The sequence below is a fragment of the Triticum aestivum genome, chromosome 5B (assembly GCF_018294505.1).
Source record: "Triticum aestivum cultivar Chinese Spring chromosome 5B, IWGSC CS RefSeq v2.1, whole genome shotgun sequence".
Classification (NCBI taxonomy): Eukaryota; Viridiplantae; Streptophyta; class Magnoliopsida; order Poales; family Poaceae; genus Triticum; species Triticum aestivum.
Window position 1 is genome coordinate 257,279,886 of NC_057807.1, and position 12,959 is coordinate 257,292,844.

General features: G+C 43.3%; 1 protein-coding gene across 1 annotated transcript; it reads right to left on the reverse strand.

The window, feature by feature from the left end:
* Nucleotides 1-397: 397 nt before the first annotated feature.
* On the reverse strand, nt 398-6,024 carry LOC123114732 (uncharacterized). The gene is made up of 9 exons (XM_044536160.1): nt 5,972-6,024; nt 5,842-5,878; nt 4,445-4,580; nt 4,253-4,325; nt 3,972-4,171; nt 1,761-1,893; nt 1,334-1,646; nt 1,124-1,247; nt 398-980 (listed from the first exon to the last, which is right to left on the reverse strand). Exons 1-9 carry the CDS (start codon nt 6,022-6,024, stop codon nt 877-879), a joined length of 1,173 nt encoding a protein of 390 aa, XP_044392095.1. The 3' UTR covers nt 398-876.
* Between the last annotated feature and the right edge of the window lie 6,935 nt (nt 6,025-12,959).

The window sequence follows — 12,959 nt, forward strand, 5'->3', positions numbered from 1 at the left end:
ATTCTTACAGGATAGTCCCTCAAACGCGGTTGTAGAGACTCACACGCGCGATGACTACCAGGCAGTTGCCCAGGGCACCGGGGCAGCAGATGAAATTGCACATTTTCAATTTTTAGAGAGTAGTATGGGGTGTTGTCACTAGTGAAAATTGCATGGCCTGAGCAACAAACGAAGTTGCACATCTCACTGGAAGGAGGCAATTTGGGGATGGAGGTACCATAGAGAAAAACTGCATGTCTACGGTGTACAAGAAAAGTTGCACATCCCTGTCAGGTAGTTGCACATCGACGGCTAGTCAGTTACACAAAACAGGGACAAAATTGCACAAAAAAAAAGTTTGTCAAAACATATCCATGCGGGATCTAGTTTCGAAGAGCACATCGCGAGGATTTCAGTGGTGAAAGCGGATCTTAATTTCGATATTTGGTTCAAAAGTTATGGCTTCTTTAAGAAACAACAATTAAAAAGCAAACTAGATGGTCAACTCCCTTTAGTGTACAACGGACCACGTACTTACCTTTTCCACCGGCCGCTCCCAAACTCTACCTGGCATTTTTAATATGCGGCAGTGACTAGACGTCTCGGACAGGGCCGGCCGCTCGCGAGCGGTACCTAGCGCCCGGCCGCCAGCTAGATTGGTCCAAAATAATAATCTAGCGTCCGCACAAGCGGCAGAGCATTGGAGATGGCCTCATCAGCAACCTGCTACCACCGCACCGCCACCGGTCCCACCAGGCTACCAATCCGCACATCAATCGCCAGATAACACCCACAAAAAGAGTGAGTTGGTCCTCCCTCTCATTACTGGGTTCATGTCGCTAACTTCAGACTATGTGAAGAAGAAAGCATCTAACCACTAACCACTGCAGCAGTTTGTTAGCGTGGTTTTCCTTTGTGTTTCTTCCCCTGCTCTTGTTGTTTCTGTTTTTTCTCTTCTGCTTGCTTCATCTCGTAGAAACACTCCATGTAATTGTTTTGATCTGCATGAATATGCACCCCCAAAATGAAAAACAAAAGTTAAGAATATGCACCCTCAAAATGAAAAGCAACAAGTTAAGAATATGCGGTGTAAAGTCTTTGCGTACAGCCTGCACTCTTTTGCTCAGATTTCAAAGTTTCGTACCTCTCAACACCGGAGACTCGGTTATCCACTTCAATGGCCTGATTTCTCTAACAAGCTTTATCATATAGTCACCTTTTGCCTTCTGGATCAGTCTTTCAAGGTTCACTTTGTCACGCACATCCTCCTACCCACAGAAAAGGCAAACATATTATCAACCAAAGCAATATTGGTATTAAATGACACACACAAGAGATCTGAGGAGACGTTTACCTTTGCTCCCTGGTAGGCATTGATGCTACCACCATGGTGTGCAACAACACTGTCCCTCAAATGTCGAACTGAGTCTAGCAGTGTGGCCTCGACAATCCGAGCCGCTTTCTCTGGCTCTGCAAGCTTCCTAATGCATTCAATGATCCCGAGGGGACGTCGTATGCTGTTCAACACCTTGCCCTTCTCTGTTTCCCTCAATTCTATCAGTTTCACTGAACCCCGCTGTTGTTCGACATGCCACCAGATTTCTCTGATGAACTGCATCTTGATATCTGCCTCCCATAGCCCTGGCTCCCAATGCAAGTCATCATAACTGCATAATACATTGACAGCAGAGTTGGACATTTTCAGTTCTAATAACATCAATGCATTTCCCAGCAAAAGAAATGCATTTAAAATTTTCACTTGGTTAATATGACTGACTTACTTTGCAGATGCGCCTTTCAGAAACTCAACCAAATGCTTTATTTCATCATTGGCAACACATCCTTTGAAATACCCTTTGATATAATCTCCTGTCGATGTCCAGTTATACCGCTCGAGTTCTTCAACTGTAGGACCTATTTACAATAATGTGTAAGATTAGAATACCTAAACACCAGATGTTGCGAATATAAACTATCAAGTTGTGTTTAAATTATACTGACAGGAAACAACTACTATAATTGTGTGTTGCGCTCCTCCGTGCCCACCAACCATCCCCTGGTCATCCCTAACCTCAGTACGCGTTGCACCAAATCTAATACTACCATTTCTTCTTTTTTCTAATACAAATGAACTTCCATGTCAGGATAAGTATCCTAACAATTTCCCACCCTTCTCCAGTAGGAAAGATACCATTTGCTCACAGGTGCAGATAAGCCTTCGTGTCAAGGAGAATAGACAAATCCACAATGGTTTTGTCACCTCGCTTAAAGATCATGGGGTCATGCGGCTTGTTCTGTACCCGATAAGTTAGCACTGCTCCAGTACTCATCAACTACGTTTAAAAACAACACAATCTTCTTGATTGCGCTACACAACGAATTCTACTGGTGAAACACTCTCAAAAGCCTCAACCAGGTCCAATTAGCCAAGAATAACACTGGTAAAACCAGAAACAGAAACAGACTGGTGATTACTGAGCGGAAGCAACATCGACTAATTTAAGCCCACTGTACTATTCTTTTCTAATGACACGGTAAAGAGAAGTTCTTATCAGCGTTTGTAGTTGCATTCTAGTTCACTAAGAGCACAATGTATATGATGCTGCTATTGCTAAAAATGTCTTCCACCTGCCCATTCTTATTACCTTAGGTATTATTCACCAAAATGTGAACAATGACCATTATCCAGTTGTTGAGTTTATAGAGAGAAATTTTGTTGGTGGTCCCCTTTTTTGTACTTCCTCCGTTCCTAAATATAAGTCTTTGGAGAGATTCCACTATGGACCACATACGGAGCAAAATGAGTGAATTTATACTCTAAAATGCATCTAGATACATCCGTATATGGTCCATAGTGAAATCTCTACAAAGACTTATATTTAGGAACGGAGGGAGTACTTCACTAACTTCAATGCTACCTATCCACCAATGCAACTGCTTCAAGTTAAAAGTGAACAGCAGAAAAAATATTTTTGGAAAAGAATGCTTCAGCATTTTGTGGAATTCAGTTTGTGAGTGGAAGTCACATCTAGACCTGAGAAACAAGTGCATCGACTAGAGAACCCAATCTACAACCAAGATGATATTACGATGAACAGAAAATGAACGAAGCAACTCAGACAGTAATGGTGCTCAATTCATACTTGAGGACGGATAAATTATATGCAGGGCATCAATCAACAGTTGCTGATGTTCATGAAGGCACTGTTTCAGATAATGGAGACGACTCCAACCATTTCTACAATAATAACATATCAAATTTGCAAGATGTTGTATCTGCATTCAATTCAACCAGTGCTGGTTTTCAATTTTGCAAGTCTGCAGGCCTTGCCAATGAAGTAAGGCGTGCTATCTCTCATGGAAACTATCGTCAGTGCAGGTTCCAACAGCTGGGGAATGGCCAATGGAGGTTACTAGAATGCTAGCTGAGTTTGGACTCAATCGTGTCCCTAGGGAAGCAGCAGAGATCGGCCGGAGCAGCCTCCTGCGAGTACGAATTTAGGAGCGGCTGCATCAGATGAGGGAGGGACAAGTACCTGCTTCCAGTAACCAGTTCTCACGGGAAGGATGGATGATCCTTTGGTGGGCGCAAATGGGTTGACACCTCACCATACGTGAGTGGGAGGAGAATGGTTTGGCCATGACTAACCTGAATCTGAAGCATCTCAGTCTCACCTTCACAACCATGACTGTCAAATTTCCATTCACGATTTATGTCTTGATTCTCTAGCTGATTAAACATACGACTCGGTCTAAGCAAATGAAAAGCCACTAACAAGCAAGCTCAAGTAAAGCCCATTACCCTCAAGCTTGTTTGCTTGAACTAGTTGTTTGTAAACACAAACATAATATGATACTATTCGTGCAACAATGTGAATGTAACAAAAGCTAACTGCGGAAAATAACTAATATAACATCTCATCAATTATCAACTACCATATATAAAAGCTAAAAAGTACTCCCAGAAGTTGTGGCCTAGAATGTGTACTTACCTCTGGAACCTCGTGTTTTGGTTTTCAAATTTGCCAGGGGTCCAGGATTTTTCACATACAAAACACCCAATACAGCTTCCACTTCATCTTCTGCAGTAGTCCTGTAGAAAATCGTGGAATCCACAAGTTTTAAAGCATGCCGTGATTCAGCATCTTGCTTGTATTGCGTGTTGACATAATTTACAGCCGAGAAAATCTCCCTGCAAAGTACACAAATTACAATTTGTTAAAGTAAACTAGCTGCATGCGCTAATTGTTTAGCACTATCAGCAAAACTATACCTAAATGCCTTCAAACCGTTTGCTGAAAATCCATAAATGGATGAATCTTCGATGCTGAAAATATATCCATTGCCTTTTTTTTTAGAGATCCATGAACCTCATCAAATGCCAGGTAGGCCTTGTCATCCTTGCTTTTCCAAATTCCAATTGGCTTAAGGACATTTGGATGGGTGTATGTCACAAGTGTTCGACATATCTCTACTGCATCACTGTATGACATTAGCATGACAACACATGCAGCACCATCACATGTGGCAGGTTGGAATTCTGTCCCAGGAAGCTTTTTAGGGGTTACAACTAACTCGCAACCATTTCCTTCTATTATTATCTGAACAAGATAAATCATGTTACTTACTATAACCATATTATAGTTGTGTAGCACCAACAAAAGACGTAATCATGCTATCTGTTGTATTCATGCAACCAACTTAATGAAGGATACTGGAGCACCCTATATACTATATAATTCAGGATTTTCTGTTTGTTTGGTGTCAAATTAAGTGAACTGAAACCGCCCTCAATAAAACGTGACAAGGTAACATAGACAGCGCCTTTGGCTTGGCAAAAAATGAACATAAAAAAATTCTTCAAACAATCCTACATGTACTTCTTAATTCTAACATCCTATAAAAATCGATTGCATTTTATGTAACTCTGAAGAGTAATATGACGACAAAAATCTAAGTAATTTGAGAAAAAAAAAGGCTAGTATTCATATGTGTACTTCTAAAGGTACAGAAGTATAGGGCACTCTATGTACGAAATTACCAAATAAGTTCCATGTTGATTTAATCCTGAAGTAAGAAGGCAATTACATAATTGCATAATAAAAATAAAAATCAACATGCTATATTTATTTAGGCACCAAATTATCTGGGCGAAATTCCAAAAGTATCAACTTATATTATTTATGCATTAAATTTGAAGTTTCAATCCATTCCACGTTAAGAGAAAAATATGGAATCTAAAGTGAGGTAAAAAAGCAACTATTGTGGAGGAGAAATGTTCTCTTTTTTGCATTTCAAAATTGGCAATAAAAAATCCAAATGAAAGTACAATGATATTATTGATTCCTATATTCCAAAAACTGAAATCTTAAATAGTGATAGAACACTCTGAAGACAACATGCTTAATTGATTCTTTTTTTGTTGATTTGGTTTGAGCCTAGACCAGTACACAGCAAAGAGTGATTGCTAGCCAAGAAAATACATCATACCCATCACACTTTGTCGTTTGTTCACGCAATTATCATTCTTTCACAACCAAATGAACATGAAAGATACTATAAATAGTTTTCATTGTAATTCACAATTTACTCCGTCAATTTATAAATTTGAAATTCTAGTACTGTCAAAGTAATATTTACAAGGGAATAAATCAAAAGAAAAATTAACGAAACAAGACCAATCCGACTATTCATCTTTTTTTGTTTCTTCTAACCACTTTAATTTTCAATGCCATTGTCACACTCTACAAATTACAGTATCTTTTTTCTTAGGCTTTCATTTCATCATGGTGCCCAGGTCAACAGCTGATTGAATTAACATGTTGCCATCAATCAAATGAAGTTATTCGATGAAAAATATACCTCCTCATCCAGGGAACGCACGAGTTCAGTAGAATTCCTACAAAACACAACAAACAAACATTTAGAAAGCATATACAATTGACTGTATGAAAATCACAAACACGAAATATAGATGGAAGGAGGCACTAACAGCAGATTTATTGCTTCCATCTCATTCCCTGTTGCCACTGTACCCTGCTGCATTCAATCTGTATAATCAGTGACATATGTGTACATAGTTAACTACTTAATTCACATGTAATGTATATTCATATCTAGCAAGCGTGACACATGGGTACAAATTTTGATACACCATTAAGGGTGTTCCAAATCAGGCCCTCTTTTGGGTTCGTCCTGCTTTCTTTTGGGCTGGGCCTGCATATCAGGCCCTAATTTGACTCTGTATTAAACTCCCGGACGGATTTGCTGGCCAACCTTGGTTGCAGTCGAGGCCCCTGCGACACGTAGCTGCCCTCGGCGGGATGATGCCGCTAGGGATTGAGCAAATCGTTCTCTTCTAAAAAAAAACTACCTCGACCTATTACATTCGGAGTCCTAAACAGCTAATTCCAGCACGCAATCCACTCCTAGCCGCGATTCCGAAATTCCGGAACAACCACCTCAACCTACTCTAGTCAAAGCTTACTCTTTTTCCTTTTTACTACAACAGTTAATCGTTAAACCCTAACCCCTAAGACCACAAACGGACATCATCTCAAACGATTTTCCACGCAAACCAAGTCTGTGAGTCACCATTTCCCCCTCAAGCTCCCAACAAGACAAGAAAAAAACAAAGGCCTCGATTTGTTCTAACCCAAATCCAAACAGAGCTCGAATAGGAACAAGCGAACATAATGCTGGCCGGATAAAATGTTAAAAAGCAACCAGAAATTACTCCCGAATCCAAAAGAACTCGCATAGGGACACGCGAATATAAATGCTCACCAAATAAATCGGCAACAATTTGATTACCTCGACGGTGTCGCTGGGAGGCAGCTAGCAAAGTAAAGCATGGAAAATTTTCTTCGGGTAAATACATGTTCCCTGTGTGTGTAGTGGGTGCCACCCGATGGGGTTATGGGGTCCACCGAACACATGTCGCCGTAAGTAGACTTTTTTGACTTATCATGGGTAGCGAGCTGTGTGGCTTCGAAGGAGGCCACAAGACGAACAAGCAAGCATCAGAGCATCTCGAGCCGCGCCCCTGACAAGCTTCCAAGCGACTTTTTCGATGTCGGCGTCGAAAAAATGTCCCAGTCGCGCCCCCAGAACGCCGAAATCCGTCAGTTCGGCCGTTTTTGGTCCAGCAATCGCAGGCCGAACCCGGCGCACTGGGGGCGCTCAGGGGCTCCGGCGTAAAAGAAAAGCACGTCTGGCCCACACTTTGAGGCGAAAAGTCAAGTCTTTCTTCCAGATTCGCCTCCCACCCCCGCGCGCTCGGCCGGCAACCGGCTGTATCCCGGCGCCGCCCACTTCCCGCCACCGCTAGATAGCCCATCCCCGCCGGGAAAAGAGCAGAGGTATCGCCGAGGCAGCCCCTCCACCATCAGTTGGGCGATTTTCCGACGTTTCTGGCCTCGGAGAGGTATCGCCGAGGCAGCCCACCGTGCCCGCAAGTTGTTCGGCGATTTGCCTACCTCGACCATGGACTCGGACAACGAGGAAGCGCTCGCCGCGCTGCTGGAGGAGGAAGCCGAGGCCGACGTCTAGGAAGAGGAACATCTCATGGTCCTCGCCGCCCTCGCCGGCCTGCTGGCGAGCAATGAAAAGCCGCGGCGAGGTGGCTCGGCGCCGGGGCGGATGAAAGCAAAGAACCGACATCGTCTCGAAGGCTACTGCATGCTCTACTCCGACTACTTCGCGACGCTTCACTGCACGGCGACAAAACATTTCGGTGCCGTTATCGGATGAGCCGAAAGCTTTTCCTCGGGATTGTGAATTCCATCCGGGAGTTCGACAGCTACTTCAAGTGCAAGAAGGATCGCACCGGCAAACTTGGATTCACCTCGATCTAGAAGTGCACGACAACGATGAGAATGCTTGCATACGGAGCTCCCGGTGATTCACTCGACGACTATGGGCGCATGGTCGAGTCCACCATCATTGAGTGTTTCTACTAGTTATGTCGGGTAGTGGTAGCAGTGTTTAGACCGCAATAATTGTGAACACCCATTGCGGAAGACACTGCTCGGATCCTAGCACAGAATGCAACAAGAGGATTTCCTGGGATGCTTGGAAGCATCGACTGCATGCATTGGAAATGGAGGAACTACTCATTTGCTTGGCCGGGGATATACAAAGGCGCCAAAGGCGGTTTGCAGTGTGCTACTTGAGGCGGTGGCCACACAGGACCTCTGGATTTGGCACTCCTTCTTTGGTATGCCAGGAACTCACAATGACATCAACGTGCTGCAGTGTTCCCCTGTCTTTGCCAAGCTTGTTGAACGTCATTCTCCTCCGGTCAACTTCGAGGTCAATGGGCAACACTACAACAAGGGTACTACCTAGCTGATGGCATCTATCCGAGATGGTCTACATTTGTAAAGACTATCTCAAACGTTGTGCCAGGAGGCAAGAAGTCCCACTTTGCCAAGGTGCGGGAGGCTTGCAGGAAGGATGTCGAGCGGGCATTTGGTGTGCTCCAATCTCGATTTTCTGTTGTCCGTTACCCTGCTCAGACCTGGTCGAAAGATCAAATGTGGGAGATCATGACTTGATGTGTCATCTTGCACAACAAGATCATCGAGAGCGAGCAGGAAGAGCCAGTGTTTGACACAGAACCATACTACAGGCAGGGTCCTCTCGCCGAACCTGGACTGCCTACCTCAGTATGCGTTAGGAGATCCGAGACCCACAGGTGCATCATCAACTACAGCAAGATCTAGTGGAGCACCTATGGAGGATCAATGGCGACGCCTAGCTCGACGTGTGACGAGTTTTTATTTGTTGAACTATATAATTTGAACTATTTGTTGTTGCACTATTTTGTTGAACTATTTGATTTTTTGTGATGAACTATGTGGTAAAAAATATTTATGTTGAGAATTCAACGCCAAACCACGGCGAACCGCGCCGAATATGGGTCAATTCTCGCCCATATGGGGCCTTTATTCGTCGAAAGTGGGCCGAAAACTGGGCCAATATCGGTGCCTGGGGGCGACGGTTGGATGCCCAACCGCCCCCAGCGCCGATTCTACCGCCGGCTCGCCCCAGACGGCGATTTTTATGCCTCCTGGGGGGCAACGGCTCGAGATGCTCTTACACAATCTTTACCCGATTCCGCAACCACGCCTCCCACAAAACGCCTATAAAGATTTCTACAAATCTTTTTTTTAGGTGCGGTGAGCACTTTGAGGGAACAAATCTTTTTTAGGGTATTTGTTCCGTCGGAGCGCTCGTGATGAAGACATGATTACCTCAGATTCGACAAAAATATTGCATACATGCGTATTTATGAGGTGATTTTTTATAAGAATTATGCAATAATTTATTTATATTATTTGGAATAAAAATACTTCACCTATTTTTGTTTTATGCCTAAATGCAAAATTGTTGAACACTTGTACGAACTACGTTTGAAGGCAAAGGAAAAGGAAATGATTATGTGTTGTTCAAGAAGTCGTCTCGTGTCAAAGGAAATGATTTTGTGATGTTCAAAATGTTCTTTCACCTCACTTTTGGCCCAAGAGAAGATAGAATCCAAGTCTCCCACATTTTGGACTCAGATTCGGACTGCACAGATATACCTGACTCAAAATAACAAAACTCTTTCATCTGGACTCTGAATTGGGTGATTCTTTATTTGTTGAAAAGTTTATTTCGTGCACTTTCCAACCCTATTGGATTCACCTTCAAATTCGTCCGGAGCGTTGAGATATTGACGAAACAGTCTGACGCTGTAGCAGAATCCGAGTCCCTTTGCTCATATATAAGTACATCAATCTAGTAGCTTTTTTCTTGGGACTTGTTTAGTTAAAAGTTAGGCTGGTTATAGTGGGAAGTAACTTATACTAGTGTCATGCATATGGCACTAGTCTAAGTTACTACCTTCATAGTGCAAAATAACATAATAGTAGTGTCAAAGATGACTTTATTTATTAGCTTATAGACTCATTCTTTCCCGAAAAGCGCTATGTTATAGTAACATAGTATATTACTCTAAACACCTCTCTTCTCATTAACTACATGCCACATAAGCAAAATTTTCTTGGAGTGCGCTATGTTACTACCTAAGTTACTGCCACTATGACTAGCCTTAGTCATTGCAACTTCGTGTACTTCGTTTGTTTCCAACGACCAGACCAAGACCACTTTCGGATCCCCACTCTTATCAATATTTCATCCATATTCGCAATATTCAGATTGCTTTATCATATTGTTGCTTGTTCTTTGATTGCTTACAGGAATAGACCTTCATGGTCAGGTTGACCGTGCTCCGGCCTAGTCAATAACCTCTCAGAGTTGGTTTAGCGGTTGCTAAGGGCAACGTCGTTGCACGTTTGTAGTCGGATCGTCAAAGTCGTCTCCACCAAATCGATAGTTATCATCTCACCGAAAGATCTGGACCCTCGACTCTATCAAGTGGTATTAGTTTTCAGGTTGCTCGGTGAGAATCCATAGATTAGATTTATTTTCTTAACTATTGTCCAAGAAAAAACCACAAAAAATTAGGACAAGATCATCATATCCGAACCAATCTGAGCCTTTTGCAATTTTCTATTCAGTGTTTTGCTTTGTTGAATTTGCCATTGCATCGTCATGTCAAGTTGCTGGTCTTAGTGTCTAGTGAAGGAAATATGCCCTAGAGGCAATAATAAAGTTGTTATTTTATATTTCCTTATATCATGATAAATATTTATTATTCATGCTAGAATTGTATTAACCAGAAACTTGATACATGTGTGGATACATAGACAAAAACACCGTGTCCCTAGTAAGCCTCTACTAGACTAGATGGTTGAGTTTCCTAACCATAGACATGTGTTGTCATTTGATGAACGGGATCACATCATTTGGAGAATGATGTGATGGACAAGACCCATCTATTAGCTTAGCATATTGATTGTTTAGTTTTATTGCTATTGCTTTCTTCATGTCAAATACATATACCTTCGACTATGAGATTATGCAACTCCCGGATACCGGAGGAATACCTTGTGTGCAATCAAATGTCACAACGTAACTGGGTGATTATAAAGATGCTCTACAGGTATCTCCAAAAGTGTTTGTTGGGTTGGCATAGATCGAGATTAGGATTTGTCACTCCGAGTATCGGAGAAGTATCTCTAGGCCCTCTCGGTAATACACATCATAAGAATCCTTGCAAGCAAAGTGACTAATGAGTTAGTTGCGGGATGATGTATTACAGAACGAGTAAAGAGACTTGACAGTAACGAGATTGAACTAGGTATGAAGATACCGACGATCGAATCTCGGGCAAGTAACATACCGATGACAAAGGGAATAACGTATGTTGTCATAACGGTTCGACCGATAAAGATCTTTGTGGAATATGTAGGAGCCAATATGAGCATCCAGGTTCCACTATTGGTTATTTACCGGAGAGGTGTCTCGGTCATGTCTACATAGTTCTCGAACCCGCAGGGTCCGCACGCTTAACGTTTGATGATGATTTAGTATTATATGAGTTATGTGATTTGGTGACCGAATGTTGTTCGGAGTCCCGTATGAGATCACGGACATGATGAGCAGTCCCGAAATGGTCGAGAGGTAAAGATTGATATATAGGATGATAGTACTCGGACACCAAAAGTGTTCCGGATTGTATCGGGTATTTATTGGAGTACCGGGGAGGTTAACGGAACCCCGGGGGAAAGATATGGGCCATATGGGCCATGAGAGGGGAGAACACCAGCCCACAAGGGGTGGTGCGCCCTCCTATGGAAGTTGGCCGAATTGGAAAAGGAAAAGGGGGGTTCACACCCTTCCTTTCTCTCTTCTCCCTTCCCTTTCACTACAAAAAAATACACTTCTGTGATGGTACGTGTTTGTCACAGTAGGTCGCGTTTTTTGTCATGCATGTACATCCATAACAAATTTATGACAAAATCAAGATAGTCATACCTGTGCTGTCGTAGAAGTGTTCCATGACATTACCAAAATCATCATGACGGAAGTGTCCACTTCCATGACGATGAATCGCGCGTCACAGAAGTGCTTTTGTCAAGGGTGACCGACACATGGCATCCACCATAACGGAATGCCGTTAAGCTATCGGGTCGGGTTTTGGATCCGATAACCCGTTAACAGCCCCGACCAATGGGGATTTTCCACGTGTAAAATCATCATTGGCTGGAGGAAACACGTGTCGGCTCATCATTGGAACAGATGTCATCCACTCTTTGGACAGAAGGTGCCTATGATATGTCGACACGTGGCACGGCCCAACAGAGGCCCATTCCTGTGAAAAGGCCAGCCCGTTTGACTTGGCCAAAAGGTGGCAGGCCGGCCATGGAAAGCCGGTTAACGGCATGTTCGCATATAGCCCATTTACAGCCCACTAACCCAAGGCCCGTTACGCCCTATCCGAATTAGGCCTAGTAGCGTCATCTGGGCCATCCAATATGATTCCAGCCCGTTTTCACTTCTGGCCCATGTATGGCCCATGATGTCTTTCGGCCCATATGAGGCCCTATGTAACTCTTGGCCTATTAACGGCCCGTGGTGAAACTGGCCCGTAATGAACAGTGTATCACTTTACACCCATTAACGGCCCGTGGTGAAACTGGCCCGTAATGAACAGTGTATCACTTTATACCCATTAACGGCCCGTTATTTCGTTGGGCCGCTTCCAGCCCATGTTATCTTTCGGCCTTCTCAGAGCCCATTTATTCTTGGGCTCATTTCTAGCATTCGTTTACTTACGGGCCGTTACTGTCATTTTCTGCTTGTGGGCCAAATTCAGCTCGTGGTTACAGTCGGTCCGTTTGTGGTCCATTAATACATTGGATCGTTTTCATAGCGTCATCAAATACGGCCTATTAACGATGGCCCGTTATGGTCGGCCCATGAATGGACGATTCCAACTCTAGTCCGTTTACGGCCATAATGCGGCCTGTTATTGGCCCATGTTTGGCCAATCGATCATACAACCCGTATAAGGCCCAATGTTTCTACGA

Bases quoted from the DNA above. Each gene is read 5' to 3' on its own strand.
- LOC123114732 (XM_044536160.1), bottom strand. From the start codon at position 6,024: ATGCAGCAGGGTACAGTGGCAACAGGGAATGAGATGGAAGCAATAAAT. The intron at 4,581-5,841 runs GTATATTTTTCA...TATCTTGTTCAG, and splicing joins TGCGTTCCCTGGATGAGGAG to ATAATAATAGAAGGAAATGG. The intron at 981-1,123 runs GTACGAAACTTT...ATATTCATGCAG, and splicing joins CGAGTCTCCGGTGTTGAGAG to ATCAAAACAATTACATGGAG.